This window comes from Seriola aureovittata, chromosome 12 (assembly GCF_021018895.1).
Source record: "Seriola aureovittata isolate HTS-2021-v1 ecotype China chromosome 12, ASM2101889v1, whole genome shotgun sequence".
Taxonomy (NCBI): Eukaryota; Metazoa; Chordata; class Actinopteri; order Carangiformes; family Carangidae; genus Seriola; species Seriola aureovittata.
In genome coordinates, this window is record NC_079375.1 from 6,663,806 (window position 1) to 6,685,232 (window position 21,427).

General features: G+C 41.1%; 1 protein-coding gene across 2 annotated transcripts; it reads right to left on the reverse strand.

Annotated features, from left to right (window-relative positions):
• Positions 1 to 3: 3 nt before the first annotated feature.
• On the reverse strand, positions 4 to 21,427 carry LOC130178383 (vang-like protein 2). 2 transcript variants are annotated; one of them, XM_056390526.1, is made up of 8 exons: positions 21,302 to 21,427; positions 10,489 to 10,871; positions 9,325 to 9,448; positions 7,239 to 7,846; positions 6,127 to 6,260; positions 5,716 to 5,851; positions 3,700 to 3,943; positions 4 to 2,886 (listed from the first exon to the last, which is right to left on the reverse strand). In XM_056390526.1, the coding sequence occupies exons 2-8, from the start codon at positions 10,557 to 10,559 to the stop codon at positions 2,626 to 2,628; spliced, it is 1,578 nt and encodes a 525-aa protein (XP_056246501.1). In that variant the 5' UTR covers positions 10,560 to 10,871; positions 21,302 to 21,427; the 3' UTR covers positions 4 to 2,625. The 2 variants fall into 2 exon arrangements, with proteins under 2 accessions (XP_056246501.1, XP_056246500.1); XM_056390525.1 differs by lacking the exon at positions 21,302 to 21,427 and adding an exon at positions 20,605 to 21,266.

A 21,427-nucleotide genomic window follows, 5' to 3' on the forward strand; every position in this document is an offset into this window, starting at 1 on the left:
TGATAAGGAATAAATGGTTTAATAATGGAAAAACGCCTTACACACTATACAAGCTACAGTTACCAAAAGGAAGAAAATACGAGACAAATCTACAAATTTTTTACAAGCCACTTGTTTTTCAAAAGTAAAAACATTCAGAAAATTGCATCGTCATAACTTAGGCACCTTAAAAATGATAGAAAACAAGTTATTATAAAAAGGTTTTGGAGCCTGAAATAACTCTAGCATGCATTTAAAAAAAAAAACAAAAAAAAAACAAACAAACATCTGCATTTTGATCACTCATGAAATGTCATACACATCGGACCTGGTACTTGGATATTTTTTTTGACATGTAAAGGGCTTTTTAAAGCACATTTTCACTGGAAAGGAAAGCATACAGTCAGTCGTGCTGTGGCTCAACACAGTGTAGGTAGATACAACAGAGTGGCTCAAGTCTCAACATCAGGCGACTTTCAGGGTTTTACAGTAAGTTTTCAGGACCTGGAAAAAAAAAAGAAGAAGAGGAGGAGCTAGTTTGAGGGACAGATGTGGCCCGATGGCTGCTCCTCCAACATCTGGAGAGTAAGGCTGAGAGAGTTATGAGGAGGCAGCGTGTTCACTGTGCTTGTTTCAGCTCGTGGCACAAGGCGAAGGCGGTGATGTGCTACTGCTGCAGAGGAGCTGCAGTGAGGAGTTACAATCACACGTCTGGTTTGGGATGTTTGTAGAAATGCATTAAAAAAAAAAATTTAAATTAAAAAAAATTCAAACCATAACACGTCAGCTCATAGTTTAACTACAGCTGCCTGTTTAGAACTGATTTCCTTATATGCACAATGTTAAAAAAAGACCCCATTTACACCTGATAGTATCATTCAATCCACATCTGGATTCATTATCTGGATTACAGACTCGTGTCCTTGTTATCTTGATCCTGCACAGACTATGATCTGATTTCATTATCATCACTGTCCGATGGAAACCATTTGGTAATTATGACATTTGCACATAAACTGAAATTTTAAACTGAGAAAATGATCCATTTAATGAACAAAGCACTGGATTAGCTAAAAAAAAAAAAAAAAAGCATCATCTCAAAGCGGAGACAATCCCTTTCCTCATGCGTGTTCCTCTTACAGTCATGAAAAGTTGACAGACATGGTTTCCACAGGACAGCGGTGATGTGCAAATTAGGCAAGGGGAGATGACAGATGTGTAACCAGCATGTGCAGGAGACTGACACTGCTGTATGTGTCGTTTTTATTTTATCTGACCATGAAATATTGTGGTCCAACTGCAGCAACTTCCTCAGCAGACGGAGCTGCTTCACTTCACAGAGAGACTGTGACTCCGGCTCTGTAGTGTCAGCTGTGGCTGTTCCTCCTCCTCCACAACTAAAAACATCAGCAGAGCTCCAATTAACCATTATTTTCATTATTGATTAATCTGCCAATTATTGTCTTGTCAATTATTTGTATCAAATGTGCGTCCCAGTTTCTCAGGTGACGTCCTCAAACGTTGTATTTGTCGAAAAATCCAAAAGATGTTCAGTTCAGTGAAAAGCAACAGAAACGCACAACTGATAACCTGCAGCTATGAATTTCTTTGACCCAAATTCTTAATCATTCTTCGAAGTTGTTGACAATTAATTCATTTTCTGTCACCCAACTAACCTACTAAATGTTTCACCATGACAACTGAGCAATTGCACCCAATGAGAAAGCTTTAAAGGTTTTTTCACACTAAGAAAATGTCAGAATAATAGCAGACTCATGCTTTAACATGCTTATCCAAATAAGGTGCACATCGCATGTTAATACCAGGTGTAAATTGGATCTTTGTTCAGATTTCCTGTTAAAACGTGTGATATTAATAGTAAAAATGCCAGTGTAGAATAAAACTCAAGCTGCATATTTAGACAACCGTGAACATACAGAGTCTGGAGTAGCAACAACTGGAGGAATGTACTTCCATTTTTCTTTACAGTGAGATAAAAAGACATTTGGGCCTTGAGGCCACAGAAAAGCAATGTGTTAATTCAATGCACATAATGCTACATTCTGTAAGTAAAAAAAAAAAGTCACACCCTCTAATATAAAAAACAGTCCTGGTCATGTGAAACAAAACAATACACCAACAGGGAACCGAGAGGCAGTGGTACACCAGCGTTGCAGTCAGAGCTGAGCGTTGGTCTGTTCGTATAAGACACAAGCAAGAGGACGTGACGACTATGATGTAATCACCCTCCTCTGGTGTTCATGTGTTGAGTCAGCACAGTAAGTAGTCCAGTGGTTACAGTGAGAGAAGAGGCAAAAGGACAAAAATTCCCCTTTACAAAAAAAGGTTTTTTTTTTTTTTGTTTTGTTTTGTTTTTTTACAGCGTGTTGTAAAGACAAATACTTCACAACACAGAGAAAGAAAAAGTCAAGGCATCCGTTTATTTCCAGGTTTAGACAATCGTTGAGCTGATCACAGTTTGATATCAGAGCATCTGTGATGATAAAAAAAAACAGGAGGAGGCGTCACATGTGTAACACTCCTTTTCTTTGTCACAGACAGGGGGGAAATGATTGGACGAGAACGGACCACAAGGCCTCCACGTGTCCCGCACATCAGCGATCCTGGTTTAGACACACCGAGGTCTCACACCGAGGTCTCCGACTGCAGCCTCATGACAAACTTGTGGCTCTTTGGGTCGATGAACTCCTCCCCCAGCCTCAGGAAGGGGAGCGGCGTGACTGTGACCACCAAGGAGAAGTCCAGGCGTCGCAGGGAGAAGACCAGACCCTGACGCAGGGCCGAAGTCACGGGCTCCTCGCTCACCAGAGTCCACTGGCGCCCCCTGCCGTTCTGCTGCTGGTACTGCATGGTGGGGCCGGGGCTGAGGTAACGCTCCAGGAAGGCCTGACAGGGAGGAAAGGGAGAGGTTAATTACCATGAAAACGTTTGATATTGTGGATGCTGTGATCCATTGGGCCGCCCTAACAGGCCCAGGTTTTTTCACACCTTTGTGCTTTTCCTAATAAAATTGTCATTTTTAAAAAGTTTCACCAAGTGCTACACATATTCAGAATCAGCATAACCTCAGACAATTTTTCCTTATTTTAAAGATTTAAAAAAAGAATTTATTAGAAGTTTCTATCTTTATCTGTTCATGATTTCTCTGGAGCAGTGTTTATGGGCATTTGTTGTCTGCTCCAGCTCCAAATCCTCCGCTGCACTAAATATGTGACTGGTCACATCCTTCTGTCTTTATGCTGTCACTGCAATAAACACAGAACAACCTCTCCTCACTCTGAGCTCAGAGTAAAACAGCACTGCTCCCATTCAGTCTGGGTATACAGCCAAGGCAGGACAAGCCTCTGAATCAGACACTCTGATTGGCTGTGACAGTTCCCACTGGAGCCAATAGGAATGTGGAATTGAGACAGAAAGCAGCAATGTGCCAAAAAAAAAAAGTAAAACTACTCCAAATATTTCATAACTTTAAAGGTCAAGTGTATCGACCGAAGCCAGTGACGACACACGGACAAACAGGAGCTTGACAGAAATCGCCGATCGTCTAGTTCAAGGAGAAAAAATGTCTCTAGCTCAAACGGTCGCGGAGTAAGGACGCTCTAAAGACAACGTGAAATTTGGAAGCGTATACGCTCCCGTGGGCCTCACAGAAGTCAGATAACAAAGGTTGTCATAGCTACAGTGATCACACTCTCTCACCTTGGGCGTCATGTTGTGTGTGATGCAGAACTGCAGGTGTGTGAGGATGCTCTCCATGCTGTGGAAGGCCTGCTGACGGGTGGTCCTCAGGTATTTCTGCATGGCCCGGGCCATCGGAGCGAAGATGGCCTGAGCCGCCTCCCGAGGATCCATCACCTCTCTCGGGTGTTTGGGGGACGAGGCGACCTCGTCCTCGTGGAGACGCTTGATGTGTGTGAAGGCCTCTTCCACCGCCACGACCAACCTGGAGAGTTGGGAGCAAAAAACAGAAGTATTGTTAGACGGATGTTGACGGCTGTGTGGTTATTTCTCAACAGACGGTCTGTAAACAACAAAACGCTTTGTTCAATCAGAACTGAGTGATTGTGGAGCTTAGAAGACAAGGAAGAGGTAAACAACACCATATGTCGGCTGTGCTCTGGTAAACATGTCTTGTGAGAAAACACTTAAATAGCTTGAGCAGGAATGTAAACATGTTTTAGCTGGTGTCTGTATGAATTAACCATCAGAAACAGAAAACATTTCACATTTCACCTTGAGAATCTGTAAAAAAAAAAATGTAACTATGTAATTTGATGCAGCAGCTGCCAAAGTTTCCCAGGAGGTTCTTGGCTGAAACTGACTGAGTGATTTTATTCATTCACAAACAGGCACCCATGGGACAGCCCCAAGACGGGTTCAATACAGGTCAAAGTGAACCTGTTGTTCACGAGCACGACAGCCAAATCAATATGTCTGATATCTGCAGGAAACCCTGCCAATATCATTTCAGTCATATCTGTCAGCACAACATGCATGCTCGCTATGTCAGTTGAGCTCAGCAGAGCCACACACACACACACACACACACACACACACACACACACACACACACACACACACACACACACACACACACACACGCTGATATCTTTTTAAATAAGGATTCAAGCCCTTGTCTGTTACTTAAAAAACATATTATTATTATTTTCACCTCTTGTTCTTATTTTCCCTTGCAACCTCTCCAGAAGAAGGGAGGGAGGGAGGGTTTATGAAGTGTGTATTTTTCTTGTGTGTGTATTTATATTGGACACTCGTTCTTTTATTCTCTTGGGTTTTTTTTTGTTGTTTGCTTTGGTTTTTTTTTTTTCTAATGAAAATGTAGACTGTGTTTTCATGTCCTACATAATGCTATTGTTTTTACTCAATAAAACATCCTTACTGACCATAATTAGTCTCTTATCATTTACTAGATATGTTTCTGTTGTCATTTTTATAGATTTATTAGAGACTTAACAGTAGAGAGATGATGAGGAAGAGAGAAGTGGGGAATTACCTGCAATAACCTGAGACAGTGTGGTTCTCACTTTTTCTCAAACACGTAACAAAAACAACCATTTTTAGGGTGCCTCAAAATGATGTACTGTGCAGGATGTTTTACAGTTGAATAATCAACCTGTCAGAGCTCTTTGAAATGTTTCTACTACTATTTCTCATTACTCATCAGCAGACAGATACTGTATGTCGTTCACAATACATCTGTGATGAGCAAATAGAAGTTTTTCTTCTTCCTTGTCCGCTCTTGTTTCTTCCCCTTGTTTCAACTGGGAAACAAATGGGCTAATGTTTGATTTATGTGTTATGTCAGAGGAGGAAATGAGAGAGTAAGATCAGATCTGAACAAAAACATAAATCATTTTTGAACTAGCACGTGCTCATGCGTTTGTGCTCACAAAACACACTGAATCTGTTTCTGTGCATGCCCTGAACGCCCACTGTTCTGGCAACATGGTGTAAACTACACCTTGCAAATTGAGACAGATCGACTGTTCAGCCTAAAAACAACACTATGGTCGTGTGTTTCCCTCTCTCCACACACAGTAGTAGTGAGTAGTGAGACTACATATTGTCCGGAAGTGTCTCTCTCTCGCTCTCTCTCTCTCTGTGTGCACACACAGTCGGTCTCCTGTGAAACACTCGCCCCCGTGAATCACACACCACAGGGAATCACTTCCAAGTACTGAACACATATCTGACCTGGCCTTGCGTTTGCGGATCCTGCGGTCCATCTCAGCTTCCTCGTAGTAGAACTCGTTGTGGGAGTTGTCTCTCCTCCTGGCAGCAGCTGCTATCATGGCCCGGGACTGACCCGTGGAGTTATTGGTGGTGTTTTCTGCAAGACAACAACACGTGCAGAGAGAGGAATTAGTGGATGGACTCTAACGGTGAAGTAGTTTCAGGTGAAATTAATCTCATCCAGATCTGAGTAAAAAACAAAAAACGTTGTAATCGACCTTCGGTGACAATTTTAAGTGGTTAAAGTTTCAGCCTCGACATGTGTCATTGTATGTGTCAAACAGCGGTCAACACATGAAGGTGACGACTGAGGAAAATGATGAGCGATGGATTAGAAAAGAGGCATCAGAGCCACCATGACGGTGTATTTACCATCCAGGGAGTAAACCTTGAAGCCGGTCATCTTCTTGGACAGGATGGATTTGGGCAGGTTGAGCAGGGCAGGGTTGTAGACGGGGAAGTCGCTGTAATAACGGTCCAACACCCAGACAGCCGCCCGCTGGATACTACAACACAGAGTCAGTCAGTAAGTGCTGGTCCAACCTCAGCTGCTGACTGGACAAAAACAGACTATACACTGCAATAATACTGAATGACAGTGTGATTTCTAAAATCAGTTATAATTTTATCTAAGCAGGGAGTGACTGCAAACAGGTTTATCTCCTGCTCAGATGTTTCTTTTATGTTCCTTTAAGCTTCCAAAGCAGAAAAAATAAGCTTAAATGGACTTTGTTGAATTTCTTCCAACATCTCAAATCAGTTGTCCAAGCTGTCAAACAAACACTTTACTTTACTTTACTGGAACAGTATGTAAGGCAGGTCTAACTGTCCTATAAATTAATGCTCATCTCTATACAGGAATACATAAAACCGTCTAAATATGAGGACGCACTTGCTATGAAACAGACATGCAGAGACACATGTGCAGTGTGCACACATAGTAGACACTGTATATCCTTCTCAGTTGTAAATAAGAGGAGTTTCATAGTCTAATAAAATCCCTGATGGAAAAAACTGTAACTTTAAAGCCCCTTTGAGTAGGATTTGAAATTTTGTGAGTTAACTCACAACACTTCCTTCATATAATGTCCTTGTTTTTGAAACAGGATGTTGGAACAGGATATTAAGACAGAGGGAAATCAATCAGAAGTGTAAACCAGTATAAGTCACAGACAAAAAGGGTCAGTTTGATTTGAAAGCACGGGTCGAAAGCTAGGATTGTTGAGAAATTAAATTTGTCATATCTCTGGCTGCGAGGCCACTAAAGGTCAAGAGGTTGTGTGTCTATTTAATGGGATTTCTAACCAATATTATGGTGTTTCTAAAGGTCAACAAGCTTAAATTCTTTATTGTCAATATAATGACGATACACAGAATAAAACCTGCTCATATTTTGTTTAAAATTCTTTTTTTTCCCAACTTGTATAACAATATAAGTATTAAGAACTTTGTAGTGAACTTGACATATTGTCGGTCTCACTAACCTGAGGTGGCCCACGTTGTAGAACTTGCTGGCTCCGTCCGTGCTCCGGACCACCTTAAGGCAGAAGGCCGGCTGCAGGTGCCGGACCTCCAGCAGCACCAGAGCCAGGTACTGGATGAAGAGCAGAGCGTCCACCAGCGAGGCAGCGTACTCCACAATCCCCCTGTAGTCCCTCTCCCTGGGCTCCAGCACCCGCACGCCATAAAACAACCAGTACGACGCCACGAACAGGAACACCAGCACCATCAGCAGGCAGCGGAAGACGAAGAAGCGCGGCAGGGTGGCGCGAGGAGGGCGGAGGAACAGCGCCCAGGAGGAGATGAGCAGGACCAGGAGCTTGAAGGCCAGGGACACGTAGAGGCCTTCGCAGGGCGTGCCGCAGGGCTCGAGGGCGTCACGCCAGAGGACCTGCGGGAGGATGAGGAAGGCTAAAGGCGTGACGAGGGCGAAGAAGCTCAGGCAGCCCCCCAGGGCGGGGCCAATGAAGCGCTTGCACTCCAGTGGAGTTGACTCCTCCAATTCTTTGGAGACGCGGGTCAGGTCCTCGTTTGAGATGCTGTGCTCTGAGGTGCCGGTGACGACCGTGGTCGTCTCTCCCCAGTTATCATCCTGTCAGACCAGGAGAGAGAAATGAGTTTTTACTGTCTGATACAGCGTTAGTAAATACAACGGCTCACTGGTTTTAATTTATAATGCAATAAATTCTAATGAACAAAGAAGCTTTGAAGCTTTTACCAGAATATGTTTGTTCTTTTCACTTGATAAAATCATTTATTAGATCTCACTAGTCCTGAAGGGCTAGTTTCTCAAATGTGAGGATTTGTGTTACATTTATTATATATTTAGTAACTGGGTTTTCAGACTGTTTTATCATAAGATCTCAGGCTCATGGAACATGTGTTTGGCATTCTTCATTATTGTCTGACATTTTCTAGACAAGCAATTACTTAGAAATATTGATAATCTCTTCTGCACCAAGGCAGAAAATCTGTGGTTGTTTAAATGAAAGGTTCGTTTAGGAGGAAAGGAAGAGGTGAGCAAACTTTTCATTCAAACGTTTCACCCCTTCATCTAAAAAGAAACTATATTAAATTATATTATTAGATAACATCCTCAGCTAGGGCTGCTGCTAACTAATTATCTTCATTATCGATCAATCTGACAATTATTCTTTTCCAATTAATTAATTGTTTTATCAGAAAATGCCAGAAATTTTATTTCAATCTATTTATATTATTTATAATTTCTCCATGTTTTGTTTTGTTTGATCAACAGTAAAACATCCAAAGATATTCAGTTCACTGTCATGTGTGACAAATAAAAGCATCAAATCCTCATATTTCAGAATCTGGAAAGGGCAAATACAAATTTCGCTAAACAAAAGCACTAAAATCCCTATTAGATTATCAAAACAGTTGCTGATTAATCTTCTGTTGGTCGACAAATGAATGAATCGACTAATCGTTGCAGCTAAAGTTAAAATGTTTTATAAAGTTATGAGAGGAATCAACTCCTAAACATCCTCAGCCCCTCAGTATCCATGTTGTTTGTGTCCATGTTGCATTCATGGCCCCGCACTGGAGCCAGAGAGGGCGACTGCTTGGTTAAAGCTTAAATACAAATGCCTCTAGACTATTTAAAGAAAGACGCCTCCTCCCTTCATCTAGGCACAAAAATGTCACCTAAGGCTCCTTAATGAAAACATGCCTCTTTACTTAAAATACTGCCTCTTCCATGTCGTAAGACTCAATTATACAAATGTCAACACCTGCTGCTCCCCAGTGACTGACGGGACACGCGAGGATTGGAGTGAAATGACTGACAGCTCCTGAGAAACACACTTGAGGTAAGTGTAAAAACACACTTCTACAGGAAGTGTCCTTCCCATCTTTAAGGGGATAGGACGGAAATTTATCTTTATCCACCGAGATACTGCAGCAAACAAAGTAGCTGTTAAAGTACCAAACAAAGAATTTAACCCCTTTGGAGCTCCAGTTGTCATCTCCACAAACACCGGAGATCTGAGCTGCTGGCCTTTATTTCATTGGTCACAGATGAACAAACTTGTGACAGACAGTGCGACTGACCCGATCATCTCCGCGGGTTGACTCTGCATCGAGCAGCGGCTCTCCGGGCGTCTGGATGGTGACCGATTTGTCTCCACGACTGCTGCTGTCTCGACTCTTAGAGCGATGACGATCCCTCCGATCCCTGGAAGACACACACACACACACACACACACACACACCCGCACGCACACACGCGCACACACACACACGCGCGCACACACACACACACACACACACAATTCTTTTTATGTTTTTTTTTATGTTTTTTTTTCCCTCATGGTCATTATAATTACGTTGATTTTATTCTGAAACATTGAATGGAAATATTCAAAAACTTTACTCTCTGGGAGGATTCATTAGAGCACAGACACCACGAACGTCTTCAAGTACCAGGTTAAGATCTTAGAAAGAAAGCTTGCAGAGTGTTCCTGTCAAGGGATATAGTCCTTTTTTTTTTGTGACACTGTTTCTCTGCACAGCACATGGTACCAGATGACTGAGACACCAGATCTGAATGTTTCCTGGTAACAACATTTACCCAGGGCGATGCTGTAAATCATCATTCTGATTACTGTTCAATTATGGAGTTTTTGTCAAGTGTGCTTTCATAACCAGAGATCCATTTGAAGTCCCATTCGAAAAACAAGGCACAAAAATCTGTGTTATCACCTTTGTGGGGAAGCAGCTGCCACCATGTAGCCTCCAGCTACAGCTGTACACAGCTGCACCACGTACTGATGTAACTGCATCACTTAGAAAATCAACCATTTCCCTGTTATAACCGATATCATTTTTAATTAGAAGTAATGTGTATTTAATTTGGGAACATGTGAATAACCACTCAAGAAAAAGGCAGAGTTCTTGTTGATAATCTAATTACACTGTTTAACAAATCTCGGGAAGTGTAATTTATGTCATAATTTGTTTTGATATTCAAACTTGTCAACAGAAAGAAGAAATGATGTCATCTTCTGGTTTGTTTGGGAACTTTTTAAGATACTCCAGGCTACCTGCTTGTGGCACATATTTGTATACTGGGTAAGTACAATAGATCCCACCAACTAAAACAACACATACACACGAACTTTCTGAACATAAACACAGTGAATGGCTGCTGCTAAAATACCAGCCAGAGAAAGATGAGGTTAAAATGATGTCATGTATGTGACCTCTGTGACCCACCTGTGCTTGCGGGAGCTCCGGGAGTGGGACGACTTGTATGAGTAACCCGAGTACTGCGACTCGTTGTCCATGTCTCGGGTCGGCGGTGAGCGGGCTTTACGAGCCCCGCCTCCTCCTCCACCCCCCGTGCCGCGCTGCTCGCCGACTCCTCCCAGCTGGCTCTTGCGCTCGGAGATGGACTTGGTGGAGAGAGCCAGGGGCAGCTTGAGCAGGTCAACCTTACTCCTGAGGGAATCTATCTTGGAGGCCGAAGAGGAGGGAGCAGGAGAAGGGAGTCGGGAGAGCGGGGGAGGCTACGGAGAGGAGGAGAAGAGGAGGAAGAGGGATGGGAGAGGATGGTGGGTAGGAGACTCGCAGCAGGGGAGAGCTGAGGCGGCCGTGATCTGAAAGAGATGGGAAAAGGAGAGAAAGTTGGTTAAAACCTTTTTCACATCAGTATCTGCTGTGGATCTCATTACTGCTGTCAATATTCTTATCTGTTTTAGATTATGGTGTTACACTGTGTATGCATGAATGACTCAAAACATCCTCATCAGTGTCTGGTTATACATGTGAAGTGAATGGACTTCACAAAAAATACAGAGGAGGGTTTATATGCATCCTTTCATCTGACAAACCATTCTCATTGAACTTCCTGATTCGCATTTCCAAACACTATCACAGCAGAGCATCTAGATGGATACACTTCAAGCTCCCCAGAGTCTATTCTGAACTTGGCAAAACTTCCTTTTCATATTATGCATCCTGTTCTGGGTATAATCTACAAGATAAACATCACTTTGCAGCACTTCCTTCATATCAGCCATTCACACAGTACATTTAACAAAACAAAGTAAAAATAAGGAATGTAATTGTTTACAGTGAGACCAACTTTTTAAAGAACACAACCCTGCTCTTACACATGAAAGTTACATTCAGAGGCAATAAAACACACTCTTGTTCTCTTCAATACACTCTTATTTGCCCTGGTTTGGAAAATATCTTATGGCTATAAACTATAATATTAGCAAACTTAAGATAGATATTGCTTTTTGTATCTGACTTTACTGAGTCAGTTCACTGACATTAAAACTCCTTTTTACTTATGTTTCTGTTACACTATGTTTTAAGCAAAGTTAAATTAAATAAAAAGATTTAAAAAATCTATTATTTTCCCTTTGAAAGGCTACTGCAGTTCCTTAATCTGCAAATAAGTTCAGGACACAACAACAGCTTTGAAAACCAAAGTATCGTCTTATCACCAATCATCAAAGCAGCTCATCCTCAAACAACTTCAGTGCAACATAACTTTGGCTGCAACTATTATGTATGCAACTATTTTTCTAAGAATTTATTGGTGAGTCAATAAAATCTAGAAAATGGTCGCCATTGTAAATACTCAAGAGAATATATTAAAATCCAATCATTAAAGATGAACATTGCAAACTTATCTTGAAGCTGTTTCTAGAATTATGAACCAATTATCAAACTTATAACTGATTCATTTCTGTTGATTTGTTTATGTCATTACAGGGTTACACTTTTAGATTGAACTTGTATCAATTATAAACACAGTTTACAGTGACATGCCAGTGTTGCCAATTTACTGGGCAGATGCTGGCATTTTACTAGATATTGTCAGGGCCATTTCAATCACTATTGATCTGCAAAGATCAATAGTATGGTTTATTTCTTAAGTGGTGTTTGTGTATATATCTTTAAGGTGGTCTTAAATTAGGGTTGTATCTAATGTTTATTTTCTTCATTGATTCATCTGTTGATTATTTTTCTCAATTATATTAACAGATTTGTCTGTGAAATGTAAAGAAAAAAGTCACTACACATCACATCTTCCCACAGCACAAGGTGATCCCTTCAAATTGCTTATTTCATCCAAACAAACAATCCAAATATATTCAATTTACGGAGACATAAAAAGGAGAAAAGCAGCAGATCCTTTCATGCTAACCCTAACCCTCGGAGCTATGACAAGCAAATGTTTGGCACTTTTCCTTGAACAACAATTAATCAGCCAATTGTTCAGCCCTGGTTCAAATGAAAACTTTGGATGTAGCATAATGATCTAAATCTTTCCAGCCTGTCAAGAATAAAACTGTGAGACTATCACTAATAAAAGTGAGAATTTGAGTGTGAAAATTGTCCAATTTCGAGAAAGCACAAAAAAGTAGTCCCTCAATGTCTATCAGGATTAGTATCAGGTTTCAGAAGGGTACATCAGTCAAGCATGCACATCAGTCAGTTTAACTGTACAAGTGTGATGTAAAATATGAGCCTATGTGCTTGTTGTGAGAATCAAACCTCTCACCCTGGCACACTGGGCGCTGTGATCTATCCACACTAAAAACACATTGACCCACTGAACCGAGGCTCGAGTTTCAGCCCTGTCTTCTTATAGCAAGTCTTCCAGGTCTCAGCCGAGGTTAATCATCACACGACTGTATCTCCTCTCACCGAGGAACGAGCTGGAGCCGCCGTTAGCTCGGAGTCGGAACACAATGACGGCCATATTGGATTACTGTGTTTTCACTAAACTTGTTTGCCCTCTCCCTCCCTCTCGCCGTCTCACATTCCCTCCCGCACTCCCCTCGTCCCCCGGGAAACGGGGGGCCTCTCCGCTGCCATGGCGATGAAAGAGGGTGTTCAGCTGGAGGGGGATTGGAGGTTGACAGTTGCCGTGGAAACGTGACCTCACGCCGCCCTCTACCACTCTGTTCTCCATGCTGCCGAAAAATCGCCAAAATAAAAGTGTTGGCATGACGGATGTTGGACTGTCATACGCTGGTTAATTGATAAAGGGAGGGTGTGTCTCGCGGGCTTTGATTGGGCCTCTGTGGGAAATGAAGGGGGACGTTAGCTGCCGTCACTGTCTTTACAGGGTCCTGCTTTAACTTAATGTGGCTTTTATGCTCCGTCACCACCATTGTCTATAAAATCCACTTCCCTTCAAGCCAAATACTGTATGACAGCGAGGCTGCCTGTGGGATTCCAGTGAGTTCCATATAAACCATTCCCCCTTTGTTTTAAAGTCTTCCAGTCATATTTTTCTTCTGAGGAGGAAGTGCCCTTCATCCACTAACAAAATGCACTAACTTCTACCAGACCAGAGAAGGTTTTGCAGCCCTGCAGCCATGTGTAAAATCTCAACAACATGCTTCTTCCAAACCACAAAACTCCAATGACTAACAGCCTCTACCTCTTCTTTTTTTTCCTTATTTCTGTGCTCCGTTTTCCTAAGGGCCTTGCACTGATGTTAAACTTGCCATGTAATGTAGTACACTTTCTACTTAAATAAAAAGAAAAACAGCGATACTGTAACTACAGAAGTCATTTTACTGTGGTTCTGCATCTACAGAAAGTACTTATCCGTGATGATGTAACTACACAACACTTTTTCTTTGAGACTGTAGCTACAGGAAGTGCTATTACTGCTTTACTGTAACTACGAAAGGTGGGCTACTTTTGCTGTGATACTGCAACTACAGGAAATGGTTTTACTGTGACAGTGTACTCTTGTACTGATGGAGTATTTTTACCCTGTAGTATTTACTTCAATAAAAGTTTTCCAAAGTCCCCCCTCCCAAAAAACAGCCTCTTCCTGGTGTATCATCATAAGCTGTTCTCTTGAAATGAGGACCATGCAGGAAACTGTCATTTTTATTCATGTTGACCACGTTAACTCTGCAACAGCAGAGTCTGCCATCTGAAAGTCACGCAACATGAGCAAATTTTGTATTTTAGATAATGAAGAATTGCATGAACTGACACTGAAAAAGAACATAAAAGAAATTCAAGGCTCCCACTCAGTCCTTCTCAAATGCTTTGAAGCATCTAAAGAACAGATTCACATGGAGGAGCAGATTTAAGTGGCGTGTCCCAGCAAAAAAAAGAAAAAGTGGACAATAAGATTCCCAGACAAACCGCAGATTTTTCTTGATTGGCAACAGACCAAATCTAAACAGTGTTTTTATCTAGTTTCCGTGGAAGTTTAGCTGCAACTTGCCCTCCCAGACAGAGAAATGTTGGCCAAAATAACAATCTGAATTCATCACTGGCCTCAATGTTCAGTCAAAAAAAATAACAATTAAGCAATTACACTAATGCTGTCCGTATTTCAAAGCAATTACACCACAAGATGACTCATAAAATGACTAACCTCAGCAACATATCTTCCCCTACACTCGACATCTATGAAACGCACACATTTAACGATGCAAACTAAGATGTGTGATTCTGTTTACATGTCATGATAAGTGCCATGATGACTCTTGCATATCTTGTCAGTCTTCTGTGTGACAATAAATGTCTTCACAGGCTTCACAGACACAAACATGTCAAACCTCTATCTCATTAGCAACCATGGTAAAAGTCATTCAGGGCTTTAGAAACAATTATAAGACCAAGAATAGAAACCTAAATCCCTGCTAGTGACCGCTAAAGGTGCGAGACAAACACGTTGGACTGAGCAAATATCGCAGGGATAACTTTAAAGTTTGTTCTGAGGGCGGCACTAAAAGGAAAAGTCCTTAAAATCAAAAGGGGTTTTATCAGCTTAGATTAGGAGAAATGTTGTGTGCAGAGTTAATATTTCAACCTCATGTGGGTGAAAAGGGTCATGAGGTTTTTGAAAAAAATGAGCAAAGGTCATCCTACAGAGAACCTAGTTGATTTTCCCGTGTCCAGCTAGAAACTTAAGCTCACTGGTGACACCACAGGTAACGTCAGGTAAAGCCAAAAGGATTCATCCTCTGGGGACCATCAATATGTGTTGTTCAGTATTTTCCAATATTCATTTGATGATGAAATAGTTGCATTTTCTTTGCTGGTTTACTCACTTGACCTAAACTTGCCTCAAATACTTCCTACATTTCCCACAATGACTTTTGGCGTTGCACTGAGATGAGACATTAAATTGATGCTTTTAATCAAAGGCGTGCCTCTATGCGTATAAACTGACCTAGGGATGGGAGCAGTATGAGGAACATTAGTGCCACAATAATTACCACAGCATCATCTTGATGCTTATATGTGATCCAAAGAGTAACAACTTCATTACCACCACACTGGGTTACATGTTTATATTGTTTCATAAATCTAAAACTTTTAAAAACAAAAGATTATTTTCAAGCATTTAAGATTCTTCATGCTGTGGAGGAAACTGAAAGAATTTGGTCACAATAATTACATGGTGAAACTATCTACATACTAGTTTCGGGTCTCTTATTCAGTCAAAACACAATCCAATCTTGTGGTTGCAGTGCATTATGGGCTTTTGAGGCCACTGTGGTTGAAGAGTGCTTCAGTGTAAACTAGAGGCTTCATAAAGAAGCTCCTCCTGTGTTCATTCTCAAGGACTGACATCAACTCTCAGCATTGATCTTTCAGATGGATGACGCCTATGTTTGTCCTCCTGTTATTCACATAATGAGATACATATGCTCCAAAAAAAATGAAACAGAATTAGAGAGGGTTGTCTTTTAAAGTAGAGCCTACATGAAGGTATGAGAAGGGACAAAAACTTGAATAGTCTGGAAGTCTGACCTGTAACAGAGCTGGATGATGATGACCGGAAGTTTTTATCATAATAAAGTAATAAAGCAACACATTTACCTCCATAAACATAAATGTAACTTACTTTGATTATCAGTGCACGGTATGATTGTTATGATTCCTGATGTGACAATTCTGGACTGGATTTCCAGCTGGTTAATAAATTGATTGATACAATTTTATGAGGAAATTGTTATTTGAGTAAATTCATTTATCTAAGAGTCTTATAATGTCTGCAATTCAGTAGATGTTCGTCCAAACGTATAGCGTAACTTGGGAGGATAAAACGTAAACACAGTATCCGGTACACACCTTTACCCTGAGCATTGTGGCTCCTCATTTCTTTTCCTCAGTGGTATCTCTGACCCTGACACTTTGTAATGAGCCCGTCTGTTAAACCGCCTGTCTCTCCGTCAGCCTGCTCAGTGTGAATATGGCAGAACACTTGATCTACAAAAGGTGTGGTCCAGTGGTGAGATGGATAAGGTTTCCCATTCATCCCAGTGTCCTATGGCCTATTTAATGAAGCACAACAGGGCTCGTCTCATCAACTTCAGTCCGCGGCAATAATTTCAAATAAATACCTGGCCCCGAGCAGAAGTGAAGATAAAGCCTGCTCTGTAAAAACACAGCTTGTTATTGTTTGTGACTCTTAATAAACTTCCTCCATGAATACACAGGTTCTCTTACTCAGCTATTGTTCCCAGGCTGCCATTGTTAACTGAACAGTAGTGTGATTCTTCTTCTTTTCTTTTTCTTTTTTTAATAAACACACACAACTTGTTAATTCCTCACAGCTCTGCTTCAAAGTGAAAGTCTGATTTCTAAAAAAAGAAAATGACCCTTGTTCACTGAGGTCTTGACTGAATACAACAACAGGCCAGTCCAGTAATCTGTGTGTGTGTGTGTGTGTGTGTGTGTGTGTGTGTGTGTGTGTGTGTGTGTGTGTGGTCTGAGATTTAAACAGTGAGGATGTTGGGCTTCAGGCCTACTAGTGCCACGGTTGGACCGTTTTATGGCTTGAGCCAAAGGGAGCGTAAAAACATTTCACATCATTAACTCCATAGCAAAGGCAAGTGTTTCCTGTATTTCCTGTACAATTGAACACATTCAGCAGAAAAACATTTTTTTGTCAGACAGTTGCTTCCACACCTTACAAGTACATAAGCCTCCTTCTGTAGAAAGCTGTAGCCAGGTTATTGTGAAACACAGAGGTCATGAGTCCAAAGTCCAACCAACCAAACACTGGAGGAGACAACTAAATGCTTTTGGTTCAATTCATTTCTCGAACACAATCTAACTTAGTCCAAAGAACATCAGAACCCATCATGTGCAGAACATGTATAATCATACAAAGTGAATTTCCAGATATATTACAGAGGACATGGCCTTGGCGTCCTCGGGGCCAGCTGCAGCCCCTCTTATAGAAACTTCACTTTAAACAAACCCCTGATAGAAATTACAGCCATAAGTCAAAAAAATACAGTGATTGTTATATAATGATAAATCATAATCAGGGATGGGTATCAACCAAAATGTGTTTCCATTTCCTTGCCATGTAAAGTTTGGACAGATTATTGGCCTTGTTTATTTATTCTTTGATCACATATTTAATTTAAATGATGATTTTGCTCATTTTGCAGAAGTTTTATTGAGGAAAAGTTCTGTCATGGCTGGTTTATGTCACGACAAAGTCTTTTAAGAAGTTTGGCTAATTCAAGTACCAAAAATCACATTTTATATTCTCATAAATTACTACAATAGCCCAGCCTCAATCATACCATTTTAGCATAAAAAAGTAATATACATATATTTCTGATCTACTGACAACTGGTCACCACTTCCTCTGACTGAATCTTTAACCCTCATCCACCAGCCACTAGTCTGACTTCATGCTTCCATTTCTGTCTTAATCCTTCTGGTTTATTATTTTACTGCATTAATCTGTGTTTTTTGTTTCTAGTCTTAAATAGTGAAGATGCTGTTATTAAAAAAACAAACAAAAAAAAGCCCTGTAACTTCATGCTGCTCAACAAATCATTCAAACCATCAAATTAACGACTAATGAAACTGACCAAAATTAATCAGGTATTCTGCTGCAAACATGCATCGAGTCACAAGACGCAGATGTGGGATTTTAAAGCCCCTATTTTCCCAAAGGCAAAAAGAAATCAAGCTGTCATCACACAGTTTGAGCTGCTGGCACAGAGACAGCAGCTGTCAGGGTGGAAAAGCAATCTGGGCCATCTCTGAAATGACCAGCTCCATTCAAAAGCCATTTGAGGCCTGATATACCAACTGTGAAAATAAGCGTGCACACACCCAGGCTCCAGCAGGGGAAGAGGCTCATCAGTGTGCCAGGGCCACACACACACACACATACAAACACACACACACACACACACACAGGACTGACCACCACCCACTGCTGCCTGCGACGACATCAGTAAAAACAGCGGAAAAACAAGACAACTGCTACCGTCAGCCTTCGTGCGCACATGGCCAGCAAACCGGAGCAGGTGTGTGTGTGTGTGTGTGTGTACAAATCTAACAGGGTGTGGTTGAATCAACAAGCCCGTCCTCTGCTCAGTGCTGTGATTCAAAGAGACCCCTGCGTACAATCTGTCTTCATATCCAAACAAAGTATAGCAGAGACAGGAAGTGGCCCAACGAGCTGAGATGAGACTGATGTGGTTCAGATAAAAGACTCATGCTGGTTGTTCTCAAAGCCGCAGGCCTACTGTCTTAACCATCAGACATTCTTTTCTGTCATCGATAAAACTGCTGATTTTTTTTATTGATTAATCATTTGGTCTGTAAAATATCAGAAAAAATAGTGAAATACAGCCACTACAAGTTCCCAGAAATGAAAGCTGACATCTTCAAATCGCTTCTCTTGTCTGTCAAACAGTCCAAAACACAAAGATTTTGAATTTACTATTATAAACGAACAAAGAAACCTAGAACCAGTACATTTCCTGACATAGAAATTACTTGAACAATAATTTTCTGACTAATCAATTAATCAACTAATTGTTTCAGCTCTAAACATGATAAAAGTTTGGTTGTCGGTTCAGACAAATCAAATCAAAAAACATATTTTCCTACTGCAGGTGATTTCACTTTCATTCTACCCTCATCTCAAAACAATGCAGGTGAATTAAATTGTATCTGTGGTGCTCGAAGCATTTAAAAATATCATCTGAAAAAGTCGACAACAACTTGTCCGTCAAGGAAGAGTCTGCTGGTCACACTAGACGATCCACGGACGTAACAGACAACAGTTTTCAATTAAACGAAATGGAAACAATTTTAACGACCGATCAATCATTTAAGTCCTTTAATCGAGCAAAAATGTCAGATATCTGGTTCCATCGTCTCAAATGTGATGATATGTGATATATATGATATACTTTTTAAATCACTGTACTATAAATATCTAAGGATAGTTGGTTGGACATAAGAAGACTTTATAAGACGTCATCTTCTGCTATCAAAACTTGTGAAGCCCATTTTCTCTATTTCCTTTTTTATATTTCATGACATGATTGAAAATGAAAATAATGTTCGTTTGTTTAAAGATGCCTTCTGCCTGGTATGCTTCTCCAAAAACACATTTTATTGATTGTGCGGTTGTGTGGTTTAAGCTTTCAGTTTTTTATAGCTACTTGATAATACATCTTCAGTCAGACATTGAACGTGTCTGACTGATATACTGTAAGTTGCTACACCAGGGACACTGATTTACATATATTTATCATAGTTTTATTTTCTTCAGCTGGACAGGCTGTGGACAGCAGTGCTGAAATGACGAGCTGATAATAATTCTATTATTATCTGTGATTAATAGTCATTCATTAAGTAAAAATACCAACTTTTATCAGATTAAACTTCTCAAATGGGAGAATTTTATGCTTAATATAATAGAAATAATTTTTTTTTTAAATATTATTTGGGTTTTGGATTTGTTGGTTTGAAAGAAGAAGCTAATTTTTATGAATGTGACTGAAACTTTGTCACTATTTTCTGTCATTTTGGAGATGAATGAAAAAATAAAGAGTCATGCTGAGTCTTACAATAAACAGTAATATAAGTTTACAGTGGTGTTCCGGCTCCAAAGCATGTGTGTCAACAAAACCTTTACAGATAACTAGCTCAACAGACTTTCTTCATCTTCGATGCTATCATTGTGCTATCACTGTTACAGTCAATTTACTTTATGGTATTTTTATGTCCCGTTTTTTATCACTATAATAACATTTAAAATCCCACTGGAAGCAGTTTATAGTTATACAGTAGCAGCAGCCTCTACAGTGTTTCATGGAGAAGTTGTGGAGCCAGTAGGTGAGTGGAGTCCTCAGTGAAGCAGAGGTAATCGGGGCCTTTCACTGCTGCAGCTACATTTCACTGTCTCTCTTTGAATTCGTGCAATAACCTAAAAGCTGTGGACACATTTTAGCTCAACCTAGCTGCAGGCTGAAGCTACACAGATCAAGAGTCAAACCACATCAATAATTCAACAATATTACACACGCACAAAGGGCTGCTACCACCAACAGGCCAACTTACTGCGAGGAGCCGGCGAATCTAAAGAGTTGTGCGACCTACAAAATGAAAAAGGAGGCTGTTGTAGAAAAAAGAAAGAAAGAAAGAAAGAAGGCAGGACAATGGGAGACTCCCAGGCCCCACTGGTCGCGTCCTGATGCCAAATTATCCAAATGCTCGTTCCCCTTTCTTCCCCCTTTCCTTTTCCAAACGGGACGCCCTCACTGTAAATGAATGGACGCACTCAATTTCCCACCAGTCGTTCACCGAGGAGCAGATTCAAACCCTTCGGCCTACACTCAAACTGGACGCGCTCACTCCTTCCAGACGCATCACTGCCCGAATCCTGTTTTTTTTTTTTTTTTTTTTGAAAAATAAAAATCCTCTTGTAACATTTAGAAACAAAACAATCCTCCCACGTTTCAAACAGAGCTACGTGGCCTCGGTGGGAACAACAATAGGGCCAATGAGGGTCCTAAACTTCCCTGCGGTTCAAAAAAAGAAAAAGAGAGAGAGAGAGAGAGAGAGAGAGAGAGGGAGAGGGAGAGAGGGAGACGGCGACCATCGCGTCCTCTCGACTATTGTTTGGGGAAACCGGAGATCTCCGGCGCCCCAAATCCTCCCCTCCGTCTCCGCAGCGCACGAGCTCCCACAACCCACCGGCTCCGGCAGCACGAGCAGCAGCGTTTCAAGACAATTTCCACACAAAAATACTACTTACTTATTCCAGATTGTCCATTCAGGTATTTTCTCACTTTCCACTTTCTTTCCACTCAGCCGTAGCACCGTGCGCCCCGCCTCCGCTCCACATTGGCCCCTCCTCTGTTTTCCCCTGGGGAAGGGAGGG